The 26,245-nt window shown below is 39.1% G+C and overlaps 1 protein-coding gene across 9 annotated transcripts in view; it reads left to right on the top strand.

Moving 5' to 3' along the window:
• Ttll5 (tubulin tyrosine ligase-like family member 5) overlaps positions 1–26,245 on the top strand; it is a gene marked incomplete at its 3' end in the record, with an annotated part of 241,514 nt that overhangs the window by 201,871 nt on the left and 13,398 nt on the right. For all 9 annotated transcript variants that reach the window (XM_013510126.1, XM_005414950.2, XM_005414953.2 and 6 more), the window contains 1 exon segment: positions 15,645–15,862. In XM_013510126.1, coding sequence (XP_013365580.1) covers positions 15,645–15,862 — 218 coding nt within the window.

Genomic DNA, 26,245 nt, shown 5'->3' on the forward strand with positions numbered 1-26,245 from the left:
AAAAAAAAAAAAGTCAAAGTACATGAATGGGCAGTGTAGGGTGAGTTTCCCAGCTTCAGCCTGGCTTCGATGGCTCATGGGGAACCATAACTTCACTTCACTGGGAGCAATGCGGAACAAGTGTTTGACATGATTCTTTCATTTGAATGTACAAAAATCTGTGTTGTAATAAATACCCTTTCTGTTGTATGATCTTAGTTTAGTAGCCTCCTGGAGTGTCTAATTCCCAGATACCTAAAAGCTAGCATTTTAAGCATCTTTATTTCAAAATATACTACTACAGAAGGACATATTAATCTTTCATGATCTGTCAAGATTTTCTAAAGAATAGATCCCTTGCGAAGTTTTCCTCTAAGAAATGGTCACAAAGTTGAGGTTGCGGCTTTTCTGTAAATGACAGACATTCTTTGAGTGTCTTATCATGTGCTGGGCACTGTTTTAAACAGTGAGGCTGTAACCATGACCATCTACACAAACGACCTTGCCATTATGGAGCTTGCACACAAAAATGTTGATTCCCTAGACAGTGATGTCTGTGAGATGACAGAAGCTCCTGAGGAACATGTGGAAGGAGCTGTATATTACACCATTCTGTCGGTGTAGCCCCATCACAGAGAAAGGATGATCTCCCAAAAAAGGTGTGGCCACACAGAGTTAATTTTTCTTTGGGTTCAGGGTTATCATTAGAATCAGCTAGTGTGTTCCACAGTAAGGTTATTGGGCTGAATTAATACTGATTGATGGGCTTCCCCAACCCTTCATTGTTAAAGAATACCTTCTAACAATTTGAGCTCTTGCCATTTGCTTCTTTTATAAAAATATGTAGTACAGTATAGTTTGCAATAGTTTATGCAGAATTAACACTTACTCAGAGATGGAATATTTCCCAAAGTTCTTTTATCCTTTAAGTAAATCAACTATTATTACACCCTGTATCTTTGTTACCTTTTCAATTACTGTCTATAATAAAATATGGTCATTTATTTGTTTAACATAGTTCATCATTTAATCCTCTATAATGATGGTAGGTGCTCTGTAGATTAATGCATCATAATAGAAAAATGGTAATTGTAGATGTTTGTGAAGTAATTTTTAAAACCATTTATACTGGAGAAAAATCTAGACTTTTTAATCAGAAAAACATAGAAAATGGCATTTCATTTTGATCACCACACTGCCATTTGTCATATAGAAATTTATTTGGAAAATCTTTGGGCTAGTAGAAGTATGTAAGTCAGTTTGCATTTTCAAAATGTGTACCTTAGAGTTTTGTTTTGTTGTTTTGTTTTTACAATCTGTGTACATTTCTTCAACCTTTTTAAATTTCTAAATTTCCTGCCACTTTGAGTTCTTGAGAGTGCCAGCTAGATCAGATGATCAGAAGCGGGGTGGTGGAGACATTGCCCCATGGCCTTACTTCCCTTATGTGAGTATTATCTGTGGCTCTAATGAGTCTAGGCTGGTCCCTTTCAAACCACACATGAAATACCTTGACATGGTGGATGGTTTTTAAAAATAAAAGGAATTGTTTGCAGAGCATTTAAGTTTTAGGGAAGGAGAGACAGTTTTTGCTGATTTTCACTTTTAGAAACTGCTTCATTTTGAAGCCCCTCTCATGCTTTTGATTAGCTTCCAGCAACTCACATTCCTTTGAAAATTCAGAGTACTGCTGTTCTTGTATGGAGTTCTTTTTTTTCCACTGAGGATTATGCTGATTTAGTTTCACTATATGAAGTATATGGAAGATATGTTTTTTAGAATCTGTCAGAATATCTGTCTGAGGAAGGAGGCAGAACTCCCAAGAAGGGAGTTATCTCTTGTCTCCTGGAGAGAGAAGAGAAAAATCATTCATCATGATTTTTTTATATATATGTGTAACATTTTATTTCTTTCCCTTCTTCTTCTAAACCACAACTGATTTAGGTAAACATTAGTAATGGTGAAGTTTTAGGATTGTAGGAGGAAAGCTGAAGAAAATAAATTCTGTTAGTTTAAAGGGCTTGTAACTAATAAGATAAGATTTTAACTATTCTAACACAAAGAATATTTAGCATCTTAGAGAACTCTTTCAAAGTTGTTAAACTTGACCATTATAATTATCCAAATTATTGATTAAAGCCTGGTGTATATTCTTAATTTATTCTGGGTTTTTTTTTTTTTTTTTTTTTTTTTGGTTTTTCTCCGGTACCGGGAACTGAACTCACGACCTTGCGCTTGCCAGGCAGGCGCGCTTTTGCCGCTGAGCTAAATCCCCAGCCCCCTCTTAATTTATTCTGCATTTCTGTTCTTGGGTTAATCTTCAGGTAGAGATGGTGCTTTTTAATGAATTTTTATTTTGGACTCATTTTTCCAAAGTATAGGTAATTAGGGATTTGGTTAACTGTGTGTTTGAGAATAGTGGGTAGAATTGAAATCTTATTTACCTAGCATTAATCCATAAGAAAAACCTGTTTGGGGAATAGGATATGAAGGGAGCCTTATATTTTATTATAGTGATTATTTTTTACAAATAGCATCTTTCACACAGTGATTTCCTAATAAATATTTGAGATAATATCATGTAACTTTTCTCCTATTACATTCAAAGAAACTTGTCCCTTTTTTGAGATAGAGTCTCACTTTGTCAAGCAGGCTAGCCTTGAACTCACTATCTAGCCCAGGCTGGCCTTGAACTGAAGGTAATCCTCCTGCCTCAGCCTCCCAAGTGCTGGTATTACAGGTGTGCGCCACCACAATTGCTATTCTCCCTTTTGTACCTCCAGTCTGAACACCTAGATATCCAGTTTGTTCCAGGTGTTAGCACTTTCTGATTCAGGATGTGAGTTTGAAAGGGGCATCTCCAACTGTCTATGCAGAATGAGCTTTGATCTTCCTCTCTGTCTAGCACTGTACTCACAAATGTGGAAACTGTCATGCATCAAATGCATACTTGCAAAAGACTGATCTGTTAGCATGGCAGTGTGTGAGAGAAGTCACTCAGAGCCATTGGCAGAGGGTTCCTGGTACAGAGATACAAGAAAATAGGTGTAATCTGGGCCATTTGATAGGGAGTGTGATCAACAAAATTACATTTACAAGCTTTTATACTCTGATGGGTGAAACCAGAAGTTTGAAAAACATTATTTTAAATCAAAGCAAAAGTTGGTAGAATATTGCTGTAAACAACCAGATAGTAAATACTTTCAGCTTTGGAGGCCGTAGGGTCTCTGTTGCAGCTACTCAACTCTGCCCTGGTAGAGTGAAAAATAGCCATGAACAACATGTGGATGGATGAGTGTGGCTGTCTCCCAATAAAAATTTATTGACAAAAGTAGTGGGCAAGCCAGATTTGGCCTGCAGGCTCTAGTGTGCAGACCCTTAGTATAGAGCAACAGATCCACTCGAGCTGGTTGAAACACTGATTGTTCTCCCTAGCCCATTTCTGATTCGGTAGGTTTGGGGTGAGAACTCCATCATTTCCATGTCACACAAGTCCCGAGGGGATACTAAGCCCACTTTTCTGGCAACTGCACTTGGAGAATGATTCAGTGAGAAGGAAGGAGATTAAAATTTTCTCCTCTTGTTTTTTTTTTTCTCGTGTCTTCGGAAAGGAGATGAGATATGTTAAACCTTTGTGTTACCTTTATAAAATTTCAGACATTAATTTTATAGGAACTTCATTGCTGTCTTTTTTACCCTATGCGCCACAATCTCATAAATAAGTTATCAGAATACTTCCTTGCTCATTCTTGCTCCCAGAATTTATTCTTCTCCGCAATCAGAGCTCCTAGGATTCAAGTCTTTGCGTTGGCAGAGATGAGTAGTGGGACAGATTCTTTCTTTTTTGTTTTATTAATAATACCCACCACTTCATAAGCACTTATGTGTTCTGAGTTAGATTCCAGGTACTCTACATGTAGTGATTCGTGTAAAATGAGCCTCTGGATGCTTATGGGCCCTGCCAGAGTACTGGTGTTTGGGGTTGGCAGAGTGGATCTGTTGTAGATTAATAAATCCCGCTATGTCTTCTCTCACTGCTCCCTCCCTGCTTCCTTGCCATACTCACTTCCTGCCCTAAAGGAGAAAGCAAAAACCCTTTCTTTCAGATGAGTTGGGGGACTTGCCGTGACTACTGGTGACATCAGCATGAGTAGCTCTGCGTGCTGGGCTCCATAAGGAGGGCTGCACCACTGCAAGGCCCCGCTGACCTGATTCTAATTGCCGGCACTGAGCTGATGTTATTCTTGGCTCAGGGCAGAGCGATTACTCAGTAGTTTCTGTTAAAATGATCCTTTGTTAAACTTCTACTCCCAATCCACTCCCCCCAGCCTTCCCTCCCACTCTCTTCTCTGCCTCATCCAGACCAAAAAAGAGCCCAAAAAGCAGAAAAATAAGGACACTTTGATAGCCGTTGCATAAGCACCAAACTTTCTTTTAACAACAACAGGAGAGTAGAGAGATTTTAAACACATCTTAGCTCTTCACTGATTCCATGCTTTTTCCACAGCTCTTCAATTTTTAGTAGACTTAACATTCACCATGAGTAAAGTAATTCAAGGTAGGCGAAAACTGCATTGTAAGTTCCTCTTGTCCTTCCTCCCATCTGCTCTTTACTTTCCTTTTATGCCATGCTCGTTTACCAGACTAACCTAGATTCAGTAAAGCTAACAGAGACTAATGTTCCTCCAGACTGGGCTGAGAGCAGCTCAGCGTTCATTGGAAGGGATCCTTCCATATGCTGGAAACAACCTGAGTGCCCTGGGTCACAAGCTTTCTGCCAGTGGGATGTGCGTACACGCGCGACTCCTCAGATATGCAAGTCCCACCGAAACCCAACGGAGTCTTGTGATTTTGCCCCTAAAAGTTCACTGCATGTGTCTAGAAAAACCTGCCCTGCTGCAGGAAGAAATACTGTTTCTCCAGACCTTCAGCTGTTGTGTGTTTGGGCTGTGGGGGAGGGGAAGCAAAAGAAATTCAGCAGGCACCGCCGCACTCTGTCCAGGCAGCCAGCAGTAATAACGTGTGAGCTGCTGTGTGCCAGTGACTGGTCCACAAGCTGGAGGTGTCCTCACAGGTCTTCATAATGGTGGATCTGAGAGGAAGGTTGCACTGGGGCTGGCAAGGGGAGGAGTTCGTGTGCTGATGTCCCAGAACATGTGGACTCGTATGTTAACCTACTGCGTCTTTGTTTTTCTTTGTCTGTTTAGTTCTTTTAGTCTGTTTTGTTTTTCTCCTGACCTTTGTTAGAAACTCATACATCACTTAATTTCTAGCTTTTAGTTATTACTAAACCATTTAATTTAGTAGATTTTGCCAAACCAAACTCTTTTCCTCTTACCTAATACGAATATATTGAAAATAAATTAAATAATACATATAAAACTCCACTCACTTGTTTTGGAAATAGGTGTTCTGGACAAGCTTTGGAATCAGATAATGCTTGATATAAATTTTAACCCTGTCCAGCCTGAGACCTTTGAACTTTTTTGAACCTTGCTTTCCTTCTAGTAGGAGATAATAATATATACCTGTATATTACCATATGTCACTTACTAACCCAAGCATTTCGTTTGTATTACTTCACTGAAAAAGCAGAGCATCATTTATGCAACTTTTTCAGGGCCACATAAATAATAAATGGAAGGCAGGGATTTGAATTCAGGTCTGTAAGCCTCTAGCATTTCAAGCCCTTGGTTAGCATGCTGTCTGCCTCCTGTCTGACAATAAGGCATTCAATAAATACTAGCCTTGAAGTACTATTACATACATTTCAAGCTGTAATTCAAGCATTCAACAAGTACTTGTGGACACCTATGAAACTACACTTGGAAAGTTATTTGCAGGTGTCTTAACCAGTCTGTTAAATTCATATGCACTACAGCAAAAGAAGAGTTCCCTATACATACAAAGACTCAGGCCTAGACATTATGCCAATTACCTGAATACTAAATTAATATCTTAAGAAGAGAGCTGGGAATCCCAGCACTTGGGAGGCTGAGGCAAGAGGATCACCACAAGTTCCAAGCCCATGTCTTGAGTTCAAAACCAGCCTGAACTGTATAGTAAGACTGTGTCTCAAAAAACCAAAAAAAAAAAAAAAAAAAAAAAGAAGAAGGAGAAGAAAAAGGAGAAGAAGAGAGAACTAGGAGCTGAAATGTGACATTTTTTTCTTTCTTGTTCTTTATTATTAAATAATAGGGTCAGAAAACTCCATGCCATGAAACTTTGTTTCATGAACAGAACTATTTAAAATAATTGTATAAAGTTATCTGTAGGCTGTACATATAAGCTGCATATAAGACATAAACGAATTTTATATTTAGGCTTAGGTCCTTTCCTCAGTATATCTCCATGTATGCTAGTATCCTGAAATCTGAAACACTTCTCCTCCCAAGAATTCTGGATACAGGATACTCAAAGCATAACACACATATACACACAGAGGCACATACCTATGCATGCTTTACATTTTAAATTAATTGGCAAAGATTTGCTCAGACAATTTTTTTCAGTCTTCTCTAGAAAGAATAATCTTGGAGAAAAGAACAAAAATATCTGCTTTTTATATACATCTGACAAAAGTTGGACACAATACTAGATTTGTTTTAAATTTGCCTTGGAAAGAAGATTTGATTTAATAGCATTGGCATTAGATACATTTGTTTTTAAAAGGAGCAAGTGTGACATAAATAGAGATGGTAACTTAGTATAGTAGAACCCTTATGTTGGTGTGAAGCTAACTCCTCAGAAGTTATGCGGTCATAGGCAAATTACTTAAAATTTTTGTGTTTTGCTTTCTTCTGTAAATGGGAGTGATGATGTAACTTACCTCAGGTGTTTGGGAGGATTCCATGGTTAACAAAGTGTTTATTTTTATTAGTACACATTTGTAGTACATAATGTTTACATTCCTTGTGTGGAGTTTTTACATGTATGTAACAGGGTTTAGAGCAATGCTGACCTATACAAAAGCTCAGTATAAGTTTAGCACTCTTACTGTATTTTCCCCTCACTGTGGTGCAAAATATATAACATCAGTCTACTCTCTTAACAGTATTTAAATATGCAATACAATATCCTTAGCCATAGGCACATTGTTGTACTGCACATCTCTAGAACTTGTCCATATTGTATAACTGAAGTTATACTCTTTGAATAATTGTTCCCTCTCCTCCTCCTCCTAGCCTCCAGCAACTCCCATTTTTCTTTCTGTTTCAATGAATTTAATAGCTACATACTTCTTATAAGTAGAATAATGTAGGGTTTATCTTTTTTTGTAATTGGTTTATTTCACTTAGCATGTCTTTAATGCTTGTCTATATGTAACATATGACAGGATTTCCTTCTGTTTTAAGACTGTATAATATACCATTTTATGTATACACCGCCTTTTCTTTATCCATTCATCCATCAGTGAACTTCAAGGTTGCTTCCATGTCTTGGCTATTGTGATTAATGTTTCAGTGAATGTGGATGCACATGTATCTCTAACATAAAGAACTACTTTTAACCTTAAATGCACACAGTGTTATAATGTCAGCTTGGAAGTTTTAATTAAACCTCCTGCCCCAGAAGCAAAAGTTGGTTAAAATGGTATTTAAAAAGGTGTCTTAGAAGAATGTCCAGACTCATAAAATATTAACTACTTGGACAGTAAAACATGGTGTGCAAATTAATTTGTTCACAATTGCTAGAAAGCCAAGTACAAAAGAGAGTAAAAATAATTTGTAATTTCAGGATAGAATGAATATTCTTTAGAACATATCTGTGCAGATGGACAACATGTTGATCAAGACAGAAATGTCTCATGAAGATAAAACAGTAAGAGCAGTAGTATTGTACTGTGATTCAGTTCTGCATGGGACACAGCTGTTTCCTCATAATAATCAAAAGACGGGTGTGCTGACAGACACATAAACTGGGGTAACCTTTGAAAAGCAGTTTGGGAATACACTTAGAAAATACATATAGAAAAGTTTTTAAACTTCTGATGTAGTTATTCTACTTTTGATTTTGTTAATAATTTTGTTAATAAACCAGCATATACAAAATGATTTTGTTAGTAATCCAGCATATACAAAAATATATGCATAATCTGATTTTTATTACATTCTTTTTGGTTTTTTAATCTTTTAAGTTCTTTTTCTTTTTTTTTTTGAGACAGGGTCTTGCTATTTTAAGAAAATTATGATAAATCATAATGAAAAAATGTCAGGCATTAAAGGTAGATCCAGATTGCTGGATCTACCTTTATAGATATGAAAAAATATTCAAGACAGGTATTTGAACAACAAAAAAAACAGGCCTGAAAACATTGGGTGTAATGATCCCATTTTTTTGTACACACATAGAAATGCATTTGTACACATGAAAATAAGTCATAGATGTAGACAAATGAACAAATGTTAACAGGTTTATCTCTGAAAGTTGAATTAGGCATGATTTCATTGTCCCATTTTCTATTGAATATAAAAGAAATTAGTGTTCAAAATGAGAAAAGAGCCCCAGTCTGCTGAGCATTTATGTGCACATCTATTGTTGCACACACGTTGTTGGGCATTGAAGCGGCCATGGAGTCCCATGAGACGAAGTCACCATCACAATATCAGCGTCTATCAATGCAACCCTGATGGGTTCTGATGTTAGGTGGGGAATGGGTCTGCTAGTGAGGGAGGGTCATCTGTGTGATGTCTTCAAGCTACTGCCACTGGGTTTTACCGTCATAGGCAGCAGGCCTGGCCTGAGCTACCTGCTTCATAGTTATGCTTCTTGGATCCTGTCTCCCACTCAAAACAAAATCAATTTAAGAATCTCAATCTTAACTGGAAAAACTGAGACTGCTAATGGTGCCTTCCGTTTGGTTAGATGATTGATGCTGAGGCTCGTGAGTATATTGGTTTCATTGAGTATCTGGTTTTAATTATCTCTGTTGCTCCTCAAACGTTAGCACATAGAGTTAATTTAGAGACTGTCTAAAGTACACTGGTTTCAGTTGGGGTCTATAATAGTTTAAGAATTTTTCTATCCAGGTAAGCACCTGTGTTTGCACCCTTTAGAATAGGTTATTTGTAGTAGAAAGACCTTTTATTTTACTCTCTAAAGGCAAAGGACCTTCTTAGTTGGTTTTTAAAGTGGGAGGACCTACCAGAGGGCTTCCAGTGGGTTTGGCAGCTTAGTGGCCTGTTTTGGTATTTGTGCAGTTGACTTGTCTGTATGAACAGTAGCAACTTCTGAGTTTCTGGTCCATCCCTATCCAAGCCACAGCACTGTCCAGTGCTTTGTAACAGCAAAAGTTCTGTTTCTTTTGCTCAGCCCCTAGTCTTGTCCCAGCTGACAAACATTGTGAATGGAAGACAGCCAAGAACTCCATACAGTATGAGACAAAGGCCTTTTGGAAGCTTGCTTTTGCCAAAATAGACACAGCCACCCTCACACTCACCCTCACCCTCACCCTAGCTCTGGGGTTATGTTGACTCTGCGTCCTAGGGCTGTATGAAAGTCGTAATGTGTTCCTTGCAGTGATCAACTCTCAGCCTGGTTGTAGCCAGGTGAGTTATTAGTGGCCTAAGTGCTCAGGAAAATGTACCATCCTCGTGCTTCAGCTGCCAGGGAGAAACATACTGAAAGTGGCTTTGTATACTATGTAGCGGGAACTTTATCCAAATTAGATCAAAATCTAATGGGAGAATGATGCTTAGAAGCATTTGTCCTCTGAAATCAGAAGAGAAGGAGCACAAACAGACATTGACCTACTCAAGTAGAGATTAGCATTTGCTGCTTTATCTCCCTTCGTTCTCAGAAAAAAAATGAATTTACAGAGTTATCATATTACAAAGAGCCATCCAGTTCTGCTCCATCACCAGCAAGCCTAAGTGAAGGCTAAAAGGAGTGTTTTTCTGAAAGGAATTTAACAAAAAAAAAAAAAGAAAGAAAGAAAGAAAGAAAAAGAAAAACCTCCCAGAATTTAATCTCTGAACAGTATTATCTTTCTAGTAAGAGAACCCACATCTTGCTTCCTTGGAACCTTCCAGATTGCAGTTTGTGTTCTATCAGAAATTCCTCCTTCCCACCCACAAGTACCCCACTATTGTAGGGAAAGGAGGGCCTGTCCAGTCTTTTGCCTGGGGCCACGCCAACCCTCAAACTGTGGTTTTCTGAGTCTCCTTGCTATAAGTGTGGCTGTTTCCAACACCCAACAAAGCAGCCAGAATCATGCAGATGTTGACCAGGTCTTAAGTAGAGGCTGACGCTTACACAGCTCTCTTGTTCCCAGGACACTCACTGATGACAGTACGGCCACCCGCCTTGTGTAATACTGTATATCCATGCCTCAGACTTCTTAGAAATTGTGTACTGAGAGTTTCATATTAACTCTTCTGTCCTTTTAGGAATGACTGTCAGGGCAAAACAGTGCACTTGATCAGTAGGTGATAGAGTTACAGGTTTAGGCCAATACAGAGTATGGGGCAGCCTGGGGAGACTGATTTCTGCCCCTGGTCTAAACACACCCACTGGCATGTCTGCTTTGAGTGTTTTGCCTGAGTGTTTTGCTGGAATGTTTTGCCTAGGTGTTTTGCTGGACTGGTGCTATCATTTGATTGTTTGAATCCCATCCCAGTTAACCTTCACTTTGGTGAGGAATGGGCACTTCTCTCCATTACTAAGTGTTCATTTTCAGATAGTATACAATTGCCATCATTTTGGTGTTTATTCAGTATATTAAAGTATGGTCACCAAGCCACAAGTCACAGCTCAGAAGGTTTTTACTGGACTTGGAAAGAAGAGCTGCTTCCTGAGATGCAGTATATATCTGTATTGTTATTTTCATTAGTACATGTTTGCAGTACATAATGATTACATGTATCACGGGGAATTGGTGCATGTACACAACACATCTTAATTCTTTCATGCCCCCACCCCATCTCTTAGTCATCTTCCTATTTGCAAATGATCTATAGTAATCTTGAATCTGTGATAGATTGAGAATCAGTTTTTATATTAGAATTCAATATGGCTGCATGTAACAAGACCTTCTGTGTTATGACTTGTATCTAGATGTCCCCCCAAAGCCTCTTGCAGTTATAAGTGACGCTTTTCAGAGGTGTCTTGATCTAGAGTGTGTGACACTGGGATTGATTCATGGTGTAATACTAGGATTAAGGGTGTGAGTGCTACTAGCCCTAAGGAGGGGTAGCCTGGATAAGATATAAGGGACAGAAAGAGGCTTGTCTTGTCACTTGCTTTTGCTGTCTTCTGCCTGCCATTGACTGTTTCTCCTCTGTAATGCCGTTCTGCCTTGGTGCCAGCCAGTTATGGACTGAAACCTGTACAAACTGTGAGCCAAAAATAAACCTTTCCTCTTTTAATTTTGGGTGTCAGGTATTTTGTCTCAGCAAGAAAAAGTAGCTAAAACAACTTAAGAGACATCCTCCCCCATAAACTTAGAGACCTAGAGCTAGTCTTTCCCAGATTCCTGGTGCCCTCAGAAATCTGTGTGCCTTCTGTCTCTGTCCTTTGCAGTCCTTAGAGCAGAGCTTTTGCTGTATCCCCACCTCTGGCAAGCAATCTGTGTTCCTGGGAAGAAAAGTAAAGGCAAAAGAGCAAATCAGCTGCATTTACCTCTGCTCTTAAAGAGCTTTCCTAAAATCAGACCCAGAAACTTTTTACATCTCATTGGCCAAAACTGCATCTCGTGGTTATCCCTAGGTGCAAGAGAAAGAGAATAGAAAATAAAATTTTTTCTTATCTAAGTGCACGTTATTACCCAAACAGAATCAGGATAGTATTATCAGGAAGAAAGGGAGACATGCTGGTTTCCAAGCAAGTCTCCTAAGCAATGGGTTCTCCTAACTTAGCTTTGTTGCTTGAAATAAACTTTAATCTTTTATTAAACATCGGTGTATAAGGTACTACCATAAAATTTGCATCTAGAAGGTAAATTTATTTTTGAGTGGGATCAGCAGAAATTATACTTGTATTAACATGGCTGAATGTGAGGTAGACACAAATAACATATTAGGTACTATTCAAACATCAGAGGATAGTCTTGCTGCAAGATTACACCTATATGTAAATATACATTTGTACATTTTCTTTATAGGAATTTAGTTGTTACTAAAAAAATTAATATTTGGCATATTGGATTTTTTTCATTCATGGAGCAAATGTTTACTAAGCACCTGGCCATTCCACAAGGCCCTGTGGGTGGAATAAAAACTGAACATATACAAATCCAGCCATTTCTAGTGTGTTATTGCAAGAAGGGAGGAAAAGTACATATGTAAGTGGCTGCAAGTAAAGCAAAGTAGAAGGTACTAACTGTAAGAGACAGACAAATGCATCTTTAAAAGCATTTAGAAGAGGAAAGGGTAATTGCTGCCAGAGTTTACCTTCACAGCTAGTGAGCACCATCATAAGACTAGAAAAATATGTTGAAAACATACATCACCAACTAGCATTCACGAATAATTACTGATAGGTAGACTTACATGTCATCCCATCCTTCGGTTCATTTATAAACTAAAGTAGAAGTTTGGGGTGGAATGGAGCATTTGTTGAGTGTCTGTTGTGTGCCCAATATTCTGTTTCAAGAAACCCGTACTGAATGCCAGCTCTAGACCTTCATTTAATCCCCAGCAGTCCAGCAAAGTAGTTATAATATGTTCTTTATGAGAAAACTGAAGCTCAGCGAGGTTAAGTAACTTGGAAAGATTGCCCAGCTCTGAGTAACAAGCCCCACATCTGAGCCTAGGCGCATTGGACTGAAAAGTCCTGTTCTTCTCCACTTACCTGCGTCCCACTGCCTTTCACTGATGAGCTCATCTGGCTCCATGGCCAGTGGTGAGCTGTCAGTTCCTTCTTCAGCCCCCTCTAATAGGGGACCTGCACCCAGCTGATTGAGACTTGGGCTTCCTGGGAATATTTTGAATTGCTCTCAGAGCGTTTGTTAGCTGCTTTAGTGTTATTAGAACTTGACAGCCTTTTTTTGGTCTTTTTTAATAATTTATTTTTGTAATAATTACACACACTCTGTACAAATTAAAAAGATACAAATGATATGTCATAAATATTCGCAGTGGTCTTCTTCCTACCTTGCCCCCTGGCTAACCAATTCTTCTCCAGGGAAATTACCAAGTGTTTTGGATATCCTTCCAGCATTGTTCTATGCAAATACTAACATGTGCATTTGTATACGTAGATGTGTTTTCTTTTTATTTACACAAATAAGGGCTTTTAGACTCACTGTTTTAAACTTGCTCCTGTTACTTATTTATTTGTACGTAGATATTCTTTTTGTACTTAGATTTCCCAGAAAGACTTTTTTAAAGGAAAAGAAAAACTTGATAAATTTGGAAATGTTTATGGTTAAGTCACTTCTACGGTAACATTATTGACAAGATGGTTTTACCAATGGCAGTTCTCTTGCAGCATTAGCTTATAGACCTCAATAAAGAATATTTTTATTTCAAACAGTCCTTTACTGATAATAGTGTTTTTTTTCCCCTCTGGTACTACCTACCCAGTGAAATTGTTTATGGATGGTCCAACAGAGCCCTTACTCCGTTATCTTTCGGGCCTCGTTTTTGTCTTCTCACTTTGTATCCAGTATTGCGGTTAGAGTTCTCAGTAGTGCTTCTTCAGCCTTCGTGCCGAGTTCTGCTGTTCACTCCCTCTCAAGTAAGGCTTCTCGCAAACACCTAACAGCTAAGAGCGCTCATTAGGGTACAGTGGTGAAAGTGAAAAAGAGCAGCCTTTCGGAGCCCATTCCTGCCGCCCTCCTTTCTTCTAGTCAAGTCTCTCTCCCAAATTCTGAGGCCCTCAGATATGGAAACAGCAGGTGAAAAGAAGGGGTTTGTTTCAGAGCCAGTCCCAGAAGTCTGGCCTCTTACCGGACGCATGGAAGGCTGGCTGGAGCAGCAGGGCTCTTGGTGCTTGGGGACCATGGTACACCGTGGGACACACCATGGGACACCTTCCCGCGCGTACAGACTTGCTTCTCTCTGACGTCATCCCTCTTGCAGGGTCAGAGAGACTGAGGAGAACTCCTAGCTCTCATGTGTTCCTCCTTCAGGTACTTTTCAGCAGTGGAGAGCATCTCGGTTGGACTGATCAGCTCAGGAGCGTGCAGACCCTCTCCCCTGCCGTCCCTTTGTTCTTTGTCAAGAGTCTCTCGGTCATGCACATTACCTCCACCTTCGCACCTAGATTCCCGCTCTTATCTGCCCAGCCGGGACCCATGGACTTGCTCCTCAGAAATTAGACATCCCAAGGCATGAGTAGAGAAGAGTTGGTTGACATTTTTCTAAAACTACCCAGTTCATCTTTTAAGTCTGAAACAATAAAATTCATAAAGGACAAAAATAATACCAGTGAAGTCAGTCTAGACGGTGGATGTTTATTAAGAGCATCAAGCCCAGCCGTGCAGAAATGCCATTTCTACCATCTTTCTTCACGTGTTGTATCTACAAATAAAAGTCAACTTCAGGATATCCTTTTATTTATATTTTTTTTCTCCAGTCCACTCTATCTCTAACTCCTCAGGATATCCTTTTAATAAAAAGTACTACATAGCCAGGCATGGTGGTGCATGCCTGTAATCCCAGCACTTGGGAAACTGAGGCAGGAGGCTCACCAAAAGTTTGAGGCCAGCCTGGACTACTCCAAAAAAAAGTACTATGTATGTTGTCAATTACATTGTTTTTCTTTTAATATGACTTCGCATTTATGTTTTTATAATATGTGCACATTGCAAGTAGTGAAGGACCATTAACAAAATTTGTGACACAGACATACAAAAACTGTTTCTGTATAAACAGTATTTTTAATGAAATAAACAATTTGGAGGAATTTTTAACCATCTATTTGAGGAACTATACTTTCACATCCTTAGTACAGATAGATGTGGCATTTGTGATGTTTAGATGATCTTTTTTCAACCTTTATTTATTTGTAGGCCTACCCCCTAGCAGAAATACCCTTGTGCTGGTCTTGCATTCGAATGTATAGTGACTTGCATTCATGTAGTAATTTTACTTTGAAAGTGTTTTCAAGTGTGTAATCTTACATTAATTTTTAGGCCAGCAAGGTGTCACTATACTAGAATTCCAAAAATAGCCCTGGGACCATGCAGAGCCTGACTTCTGGTTTCTGCTCCAGCCCCTCTCTGCCATCTGTCTATTTACTCGCTGCTCCCTGGCCTGCTCCTCAGTGGCTTCTTCCCTCTCCTCAATCACACAGACTCACTAGAGGAGCTCCCAGCTCTACAGTGGGCTGGAATCTCATTAAGCTTCAAGTCAGTTTTGCTTTGTGCTCCATTTCTACTACTTAACCCCAGTAAGACACATCCATTTAAAAATTGTTGGATGATAGTGAAGGCGACTAAGACTAAGACCAAATACATTTTCAATTCATGCATATGGACCAGCACACTACCTAGGTGCCCAGGTTCCTGGTCCTCTGCACTTTCACAAGACCTTCTCAACCCTGCTTCAAGAGATTCTGCTTCTTTGAATCTATACCTGCACTGGCAAGAGAAGTTTTTCCTAAAAATTACTGTAAGGGTTTCCCTTTTCACTTTGGTCTCTTGAGGATTACAAACTAGTTACACAGAGCAAATGAGTTGTGAAAGGAAACTCCACCGATCATTGTTTTTCTTTTTCTTGTAGGCAATCTTTGGCAGCCAGATACTACCTAACTCTAATTTATGGACAGTGAATAATGGCGCAGGCTGCAGAATTTCAGGTGCCACAGCTAGTGGCCAGAGGACAACCATTCTGCCACAAAAAGTGGTGCCACCTCCAAGTTCTTTCACTTCCCTGGTTCCCAAACCCCCAACCAATCACAAACAAGTGCTCAAAAAGGCCACATCCCAGAGGGCTTCCAAGTAAGTTTGTAATCATTTTCTGTTCAATTTTTTCAATATTCTATCAATTCTGAGCTAGTAATACTCTTTAGTTATGGAGACTCCAAGAACATTTGTCGTGAAATATTGAAAACCAAAACACCTGATGAGGAGCAAAGGCTAACTTTGGCCTCAAGCAAAGGTACAAATTGAAATCACCTGGGGAACAGTTGCAGCGTGGCAGGGCTCTTCCCTGTGGAGGAGCAGGCTCTGTTCTTTGAGATTCCTGGGGTGGCTGTGATGAGAGCAGACTGCAGAGTTCAAGGTCACTGCAGTCAGCTCTGCTGGCCTCTGGCAGGAGCTACAGTCAGTCTACCGAGTAACAGTCCTGAGCTGTGGGCTCACAGAAAGGAAAGAAAAATGGATTCCTCTGTGTATCTTCTCTTGGACATTCTACAGAGCCAGATCATTTCAATTTCATATAAAATTCAGCACACTCCTCCCTAGCCTTGTTTGTTTGTTTACATTTAGCCATTTGAGTGGGAACAGAGGATTGAGATTTCATCTTGAGGATTAATTTTGTTGACAGAAGTCAACAAACTCTGTAGCAACAATACTTCTAGTATCTTCTGTATCCCACCTACTTTATACCAAAAAAGGCATTTCCATGCCTGTATCACATTGTCACAGACCACAGTCCTTCACTGTAGCACCAGCCCTTTTTAAACTGAGCTAGGAAGAAATGGGTAAAGTGGGTTGGGTGTAAGCCCATCTTCAGTTCAAAATCAGGAACCGTTCAAGAGCCAGGGATATAGCTCAGCGGCACAAGTGCCTGCCTGGCAAGTGCTAGGGCCTGAGTTCAATTCCTGGTACAAAAAAAAAAAAAAAAAGGAACCGTTCAGAAAGCCTGGTCAAGGCAGGCGTCTCTACTGTGTGGGCACCTAAGGGTTATTTGTGGATTTCTCTTGCTCTCATTAAGGCTTCTCACTACTTGTCCTTTACAAGATCAATTTTATTTGTAAGAAAGAATCCTAGGACATGGAAAAATGAGTTACTATTTTTTTCCTCTTGGATAGTGAATCAAATTCTGGCTGTGAACTGAAAATAATCCCTTGTGGCTGTTTGAAGCATATTGCTGCCATTATTCATTTACCCAACATATATTTATTCAGTGCCTGCTAAGTACCAAGCACTGTGAAGAATGATTGGGGCTATAATGAGCACAGAACTCTCTGGAGCAGTAGCACAGGGGGATAGGGAGGTTGAAGTTTGTGGTTGAATGCTGGTAGAAAAACAGAAAGGAATCTGTGTGCCCTCTCACCCTAGAAACAGAAGAGTCAAATCCTTAAGGGCTTGAGCCCTTCTGGAGCCAGACTCACATCTCCACTCCACACTTTACTAATTTGACATCTCTGACAAGTTATTCAATCTCTTGGCCTAAGTTTCCTCATTTGCAAAAATGGGACAATGGGAATATTATTTACTAGGTCAGTTGGTAAATGTTAACAGAGCTACTATACATAAAGCACAACAGAGCAAGTCCTGGCACACACAAGAGTTCAGTGAGCCCTCGTCACCACCATATGCATGCTAAAGCCACACTGCCCTCGACAGCTTTGAAAAGCTCACAACTAATGGGAAAATTAATGAGCCAGAAGTGAATGTTCAGTCTGCCAGTGTGCTCCTTTCTTGTGGATTCTCTGATCGTTGCCACTTCCCTGAGCTGGCCCTCAGTGGCCTGTGTAGCAAGCTGCTGGACTGGTGGAGAGGTGGCCTCAGGCAGCAGGACTGGGCATCCAGAGGTGCTGCTTGCGGCCCTGAACTCCCTGCTGGCAGGAGACCTCTGCAGCGTCCTGAGGTGGAATTGCAGCTCTCTGGACAAACTTTGCTTTGGACATTTTTGTGGTTTCTTCTCTGTGACAGGCAGGAGTGTGGGAAAACCGGAAACAGCTCAGCATCAAAAATGCACAGAAGGGGGGAAAAAGCAAAGATTTCTTCAGAATTTCAGAAACATAATCCAAGTATCAAAAGGCATGCTGTGAGGCGATGTTCCAGGAAATAGTTTCCAATTTGCCTTTAAAACTCTAGCACAAATCTGCAGATCTGAAGTTAACACCAATGAAGACTTTAACATTCTCTCACTTACATGTAAAATGTCCAGGGTCAGGATGGCCCCACAAATATTTTCGAATATTCTTCTTTCAGAAAAATTAATAGCATCTGAATTGACTCCATGGCAAAAGAAAACTCCTGCTATGAAATATCAAGTTTTTAAAAGTAAACTTTATTTTATGTTAGTTTTATCTTTTTTTTTATTTTAAAGAGAAAAGAATAAAAACAAAATAGCAGACAAAAACAAAACAACATAAAAACTATAAAAATGATACAGAATTTCAAAACAAGATGACAGGAAATCAGCAATGGTTGTTGTATTACTTATTATTATCTTCAAAGTAGTTGTTCAGATTACCAGATATGGGCATGCAAGATTGATCAAACAATTAAATATTAACTGTTCTTTCAATAAACCAATAGAAATTAGTAGTATAATTATCTTAGCTATCTTATCTATATATATACATATATTTTTTCCTTTCCTTCTTTCTTTTCTCCTTTCCCTCATCCCAGTTGTTCTTTCCTATTGAGCAGTTTCTTTCTCTTTCACGGTATCTATTGTACCTTTCAGATTTTATTTATGCTTTGAGGTTCTTAAACTAGGGAGACAATAGCGTGTTTACACATGTGGGTCTGGTTTATTTCACTTATGAGTATGGTCTCTAATTGCATCCATTTACCTATAAAAGCCTTGAGTTTATCTTTCTTTATAGCTGAGTAATACTGTATTGTATAAAAATACCACATCTTTTTTTATCCATTCCTCAGTGGATGGGCATTTGGGTTGTTTCCAAGATTTTGCTATGACAAATTGTGTTGCTGTAAACATGGGTGCACATATATCGCTGTGGTATGATGTTTTTAATTTTTCTGGGAAAATACCTAGTAGAAGGGGAATAGCTGGATTAAGTGGGACTTCTAATCCTAATTTTTTGAGGAATCTCCAGACTGATTTCCAAAGTGGGTGTATCAGTCTACATTGCCACCAACAGTAAAAAAAGGGTTCCTTTTTCTGTACAGCCTTGCCAGCATTTGTTGTTGGCTGATTTCTTGATCATAGCCATTTTTATTGGGGTGAGATGGAATCTCAATATTGTTTTAATTTGTATCTCTCGAATGACCAAGGATGTTGAACATTTTTTTCATGTATTTATTTGCCATTTGTATTTCTTCATCTGAGAAGTGCATATTCATCTCAGATGCCCATTTTTAGATTGGGTCTTTGAATTTGGGGGGCTGATTTTTTTCAATTCTTTATATGTTATACATACAAGTCCTTTGTCTCAGGGACAGTTAGCTAAAATGTTTTCCCACTCTGTGGGTTGTCTTTTTGCTTTATTGGTGATTTCTCTTGAAATACAAAAGCTTTTTAATAAGATGAGATCCCAGTTGTTGATTCTTTGAAGTGTTTCCCATGCAGTTTGGGTTTTGTCCATGAAGACCATGCCTACTCCTTTGTCTTCAAGATTTTGATCTACTTTCTCTTCCAGTAGATTTAGTGCTTCTGCTTTAATATTTAGATCTTTGATCCATTTTGACTTTAGTTTAGTGCATGGTGATAGACATGGGTCTAGCTTTAGTCTTCAGCATGTAGAGAGCCAGTTTTTCCAGCACCATTTATTAAAGAGGCTTTCTTTTTTCCAGTGAACATGTTTGGCCCCTTTTTCAGAGATAATGTGGCTGAGTGTGTTTGTAGTTATGCCCACATCTTCTAAGCTGTTCCACTGGTCCTTCAGTCTATTTTTTTTGCCAGTACCATGCTGATTTTATCACAGTAGCTTTATAGTATCATTTCAAGTCAGGGATTGTGATGCCTCCTGACTTGTCTTGGTTGCCCAAAATTGTCTTTGCTATTCTAGGTCTCTTCTGGTTCCAGATGAATTTTAGGAGTGTTTTCTCTAGTTCTGTGAGGTATGCTAATGGTATTTTGATCAGGATTGCATTAAATCTGTATAACAATTTTGGAAGTATGGTCATTTCTACTATGTTCGTCCTTCCTATCCATGTGCAAGGGATATCTTCCCATTTTCTGATGTCCTCTTTAATCTTTCATAGTACTGTAATTTTCAATATATAAATCTTTTACTTACTTTGTTAGATTGATTCCTAAGTATTTCATTTTGGGCGATGCTATCATAAAGGGTGTGGTTTCTCTAATTTCTCTCTCAATAAGTTTATTGTTTGTATACAAGAATGCTATTGATTTTTGAGTACTGACCCTGTATCCAGCCACACAACTGAATTTGGTTATTAACTCAAGGAGTCTCTTGGTGCAGTTTTTGGGGTCTTCTATATGGAGTATCATGTCATCTTTGAATAATGATAATTTCACTTCTTCCTTTCCTATCCTTAATCCTTTTATTTCTCTCTCTTGTCTAATTGCTCTGGCTAGTGTTTCCAGAACTATGTTGGAAAGGAGTGGTGATAGTGGACGTCCTTGTCTTGTTCCTGATTTTAGAATGAAAACTTTCAGTTTTTGTCCATTTAGTATGATGTTGGCTGTTGGTTTGTCATAGATGGTTTTTATCAGACTGAGATAAAGACCATCTATTCCAATTTTCTATAGGTTTTTACCATAAATGAGTGCTGGACTTTATCAAAAGCTTTCTCTGCATCTATTGAGATGATCATGTGATTTTAATCTCTGGCTCTATTGATATAGTGTATTACATTTATTGATTTGCATATGTTGAAGCATCCCTGCGTTCCTGGGATAAACCCCACCTGGTCATGGTGTATAATCTTCTTGATGATTTGTTGAATTGTGCTTGCTAGTATCTTATTGAGGATTTTTGCATCTATGTTCATTAGGGAGATTGGCCTGTAGTTCTCTTTTTTGGTTGTATCTTTCTCTGGTTTTGGTATCAGGATAATACTTGCCTCCAGGAAAGAGTTAGGGAGTATTGCGTCCCTTTCAATGTCATTAAAGAGTTTGAAGAGTATTGGCATTAGATCTTCTCTAAATTTCTTGTAGAATTCAGCAGTGAATCCATTAGAACCTGGGCTTTTCTTTGTTGGTAAGTTTTTCATTACATTTTCAGTCTCATTAACTGATATTGGCTTATTGAGAATTTTTATATCTTCTTGATTCAGCTTTGGTAATTCATATGTATCTAGGAATCTGTCCATATCTGCTGTGTTTTTCATCCTGTGAGAGTAAAGATTTTCAGAGTACTTGTTGACGATCTTCTGAATTTCCATAGAATCTATAGTTACTTTATATTAATGTTAGATTTATGGAAAAGTTGTAAAGATAGTGCAGAGATTTCCAGAGACCTCTTTCCCAGTTTTGCCATTGTTAACATCTTATATTGCCATGGGACATTTGAGAACTATACTATACTATACTATACTATACTATACTAAGAAACTGTCACTGGAGTATTACTATGAACTAAACTTCATACTTCATTTGGATCAACAAAGTGATTTTTAATCTAAGGCAACCTTTCGTGGATTCTGAAATCAGGATCCTGAGTATCTGTTGATATATTCTTACTGTTCTAGAGTCATTCTTGTTCCTAGCCAGTGTAACAAGATCCTTCCATTTGAGACTGTTTCCTGTTTTAAAAATAGGAATAATAATAGTACTGCCTGACAGAGTCTTTAAGAGAAATAAATGAGTTAATGAATGTCAAGCACAAGTACAGTGCCTGGTACACATTATATGTGAAATGAGTCTTGGGTATTATTGTGATTAATACCTGAGATGGCATTTTGAGAAATTTTCATGCACTTTTTACTTTCTGCCAAATGTGTTGCTTCATCTGCTTTGCTTATTGTGGCCTTTATTCTGGCTCGATTTAGATTAATCAGGAACCCTCAGTTATGACTGGTGGTACTGAGTCACACTCAGGAAGGCCATGGTTGCCCCAAGAGACACAACTAATGAGAAGTTGTAATGAGCTTTTGACCATGCCAAGCCCTGTGTTTTGGGTTGAACTTCAAACTTCTCCTAGCACAGAAGTTGGCATTAGACAGATATAGAAGCAATTTCCAAGAGCATCAAAGTTTCCACATCCTAGAGGGGTGAATTTGGAAAACAATAGAACATAAAAGATGGAATGTCGTTTTGGACTTTGGTGCAATGGGAGCTGACAATCAGAACAGTGGGGTCTTATTTCTTTATGATAATGTTCAAGTCACTTTCCCTTTAAAGGGTTCATTTTTCCATCTGTAAAATAAAAAGGGACCACTGTCCCTACTGATTAGACAAAACAGCTTGCTTTCTGTCAACTCCATTGAAAGCTTTTTTATGAGCATATTTGTCTGTTAACCCTAGTACTTTGCAGCCATCTTCCTCGTCTCTTCTTAGGCCAGGAGTTCTTGTTATACTTCTTAAGTTCATATTCTCATGTTTTGTTTAGGTCAGTCTCACTTCTCAATTCTGTGAAGAGAATGATTCAGAATTTATTTTTATTTCATTCTCTCTCTCATTTTTTAACCATTTCTGTAGTGCCCATAGCCTTTCTTTATTTTTCTCTCTGTTTGCAGAACTTCGTAGTTTAGTACCCACTTCACGTCCTCCTTTCAAAACAACCTGTAGTATTTTTTTCAGGCATTTAGCTGAGCTGGTTAGGGCAGTAGCTTAGGAGATAATACAAGCATCCAGCTGTCTACTCCTTGAAGAAGCCTTTTCTCCCAGAGCTGGAATCATACTGTCCAGGAACGATGGAGAAAGAAGCCCAAGGAGATTGAGATTTGCCAGGTGCACATGCAAAACTCACAGACTACAGATGAATTTGAAAGGGCTGGATCAAAGCTGTTGTAACCTGGGAGACTTCCCCAGAGAAGGAAAACTATTGAAGAAGACTGGTGTTGGGGGTTTTTTATTATGTGTAGTTTGAAGAAACATGATTTAATCTGTGACAGAGTAAATATAGGGTTCTCTAACTTAAGCACTTCTAAAGTGTGTAATTATGTAGTTTTCATACTGGAAGAGAAAGAAATGGAAGCACAGTGCGGGGCTGTGAGTGCAGCAAGGTCCATACCTGGTTAGAGGCTGATCCAAAACTGGCCCTCTCGCTGCCTCCTGTGCTAGCCCCAGGCTCTTCCCAACACACCACTGATTTTAAAAGTCCCTTCCAGCCCATTCACGTATATCTGCTTAGCAGAAGACAGATTAATCATCCTAAAATGTTGTTTTGGGAAAAATACAAAGTAAGCACTTGGGAACTCAACTCTCCACACCAATGAAGTACTCAGAAGGAGGAAGAGTCAGTGCCACTTTCATGCTGGAGGTGCTGGGGAATTTCTGTTAGAGGTTGCACAGGAAGGACTGAGGAATAACGTTGAGGACTTTCATGTCATGGCTTCTTGTGAGCATTCAGTCTGGGAAGCGAGCGAGAAACCTGAAATACCCCAGACAATACCCTCTCACTCCAAGAGTAGGGCCTGGACAGGAGGTCTGCCACTTAGAGTCTCTGTCTTTCTTCTACTGGCCTCGTCATGTCAGCCTCAGTGGTGACTTTAGGAACCCAAAGGTTTGCCTCTGGCATGGACAGTGGCACCAGATATAGATACTGGCAGCAGTTCCTAAGCAAAAGTTGCCATGGTGGTTGTGTATGGATCAGTGGGGTGGAGAGGTACTTGAGTCGTGGAATGATGGAACTTCCTTTAGAGATTCATATTTGTGTTATTTAGATTAAGATCTTTATTAGCTGGGCATGGAGATATACATCCATAATTCCAGCTTTTCATGAAGCTGAGACAGTAAGATCACAAGTTTGAGGCTTATCTAGGCAACTTAGCAAGACACAGTCTTAAAATAAAAATGTAAGGATTGGGGATGTACCTTTGTGGTAGAGCACTTGCCTAGCATATGCGAGGTCCAAGGGCCAAATTATCAGCATCACATGAGAACAGAAATCTTAGCCCTACTTTCTAGAATGCTAGGTTGTTGAAAATGGTAATAGAAATGCTGGCTATTTCCCATCCCTTACTTCTCTTCTTTCTTATCTGAGTGTGAAAATTTCCCTTTAAAAGATTTGGGCAGGGGGCTGGGGATTTAGCTCAGTGGCAAAGCGCCTGCCTGGCAAGCGCAAGGTCGTGAGTTTGGTTCCCGGTACCGGAGAAAAACCAAAAAACCAAAATAAATAAATAAATAAAAGATTTGGGCAGCAACATATACTGACCTCTCCTAAAATCCATATCAATGTCTCCATGAGCATAGACTCTTGATGTTTTCTTCTCTAAGGATGAGCAAAGATTGAAAAATGTTGTGGCCTAGGAGTAGATAAAAGGAAGCTTGATGAAGAAGATTCAGAGCCTCTGCCAAGCTCTGGAATAAATTTAAGCAAAAAGGAAAATAACATTTTAGAAAATTCTTAATGTGTATTCTTAACAGAATTTGAGCAGAACATACCCTCTGTAGGGCTATCAAAGCTGTGTGATAGAAAGGCAGTGTGAGGTCAAGAAGGATTGCATGGAAATGGGAACCTCCTACATGAAAACCTGGGCTGAGCCCAGCAAGTGAACCTGGGCCCTGCAGAACATCAAATTTATGCGATAAAAAAAAGTGCCAAAAATTGAGAGAAAAATGTGCTTACAAAGGTAAAAATGATGAGAGAAAAGATAGATTCAACCCAAAGTAATGACTTCTGAAAAGAGAATAGTCACCTTTATAGGCAAATGAGAGCTAACATAGGATACAAAAGATACTTTGAACAGTGTAAGTAATAAATTAATAGATACACAACTTTGTGCCCTACTGAGCTCCCGTGGAATAGTTCTGGAATGTTTTTATTAAATCCTGAAAAAGAAGAAATTATGCAAGACTTTTTCTTTGTATATTAAATATTAAAATAAAAGTCTGGGCACAATGCCCAAATAATTCAGAAATTTAAAAACATTAAGTAACTTGGACCAAAATCATACTACAGACTGTATCAAAAATAAGAATTACACACACCAGAACTTGTATTTGAAATGTAGTCAAAGGTGTACTCAAAGGTAAAATCATAATCTTAGTCATTTTCATGTTGCGGTGCAGAAAGACTGAACGGAAATGAATCACGAAACAAATGACAGATTGACTTCAACTAACACACTAGCTTTAGCTGATTGCCCAAAGTGTGGTGCTGGAAAGAACTGAGGGTTTGTCTGAGCTCCTTGATAGATGAGTAGTATCGAGCCCTGAGTATGCGGGGCACACATTTGTCATCCCTGAACTAAGCTTTCATCTCATAAAGTTAGGAAAGGCACCGTAACACAAAAGTAAGAAAAATAAATGTCAAAAAGCAAGCAACCAAATTAGTTCAATTCAAAACCTCTTTTGATTTGGAGCAGGGGAGCAGGGAAGAAGAAAATAAACATACCACTGCCAGAAGAGTAAGAGAAAAAATAAGAAAAAGACTGGAAAAGAGGATGTAAGGGAGGCTGAACATTTATAAAAACACTGCACAATTGTATGCCACTACATTTTCAAAAGTGAGTGAAAGAAAAATTTGGAAACTTTATAAAGTATCAGAATTGGTTTTTCTTGAAGAAAAAGACTACTTAAGTAGAATAAGGTAAAAATTAAAAAACTGTCCACATTGGTTCTTCGTAAAGAAATAGGATGTATGATCAGCCCTAGGAAACAGTTGTTCAGTATCACCTCTCAAATGGTTCCTCAGACCTTCTTTTTGGAAACCCGAAGTGCCCGCAGGGTGAGCTGCCCTTCCTCTGTCCTTGCCTTGACTCTGAAGACCTTTGCTCCCCACAGCCCTTGTCATACCATGCTGCCCTCTGCACACAGACTGGGCCTGCTCCCATCCCTGCTTCTGTCACACTCATGGCATCCCCTCTGCAAACTGTGCTTAGCTCTCTTGAGTCTAAGTTCTGCTTTTTATTCAAGATTGGGTTTTAGTTTATCATGCTGGTGCTGATTTTCTGGCAGCCCTCTCCTCAGCTGCTCAGCTGACTCTGCCATCTGCCCATGTAGATCCGTTTTCTTCCTCATGTCCGTTCTTCCTGTGGATCTCTGAAGGACCGACAGCTTGTGTTTGCCCTTCCGTCACATATGTGTTGAATGTCCATTGTGCTCTGCGTTGCTGTAGTTCATGATGCCAGTGGATAAGACAGACAAGATCCCTGCTTCATGAGGTGTATTTTGAGATAGGAGACAAGTTCAAAGGCCAGTCCTTGATACAACTCAGTGAATGGCAGTAGTGGCCTTAAACAACGGAAGTGGAGTTGACGGTGGTGATGACACTGTTTGCATCAAGTCCTGTTTCAAGCATGAAACGAACTAATAATGATCTTATCTTATAACGAACTAGTAATGATCTTATCATTATTTGTACTACAGAGGATAACACGGGGGAGGCA

The sequence above is a fragment of the Chinchilla lanigera genome, unplaced genomic scaffold, assembly GCF_000276665.1.
Source record: "Chinchilla lanigera isolate Chin_1 unplaced genomic scaffold, ChiLan1.0 scaffold00211, whole genome shotgun sequence".
Classification (NCBI taxonomy): domain Eukaryota; kingdom Metazoa; phylum Chordata; class Mammalia; order Rodentia; family Chinchillidae; genus Chinchilla; species Chinchilla lanigera.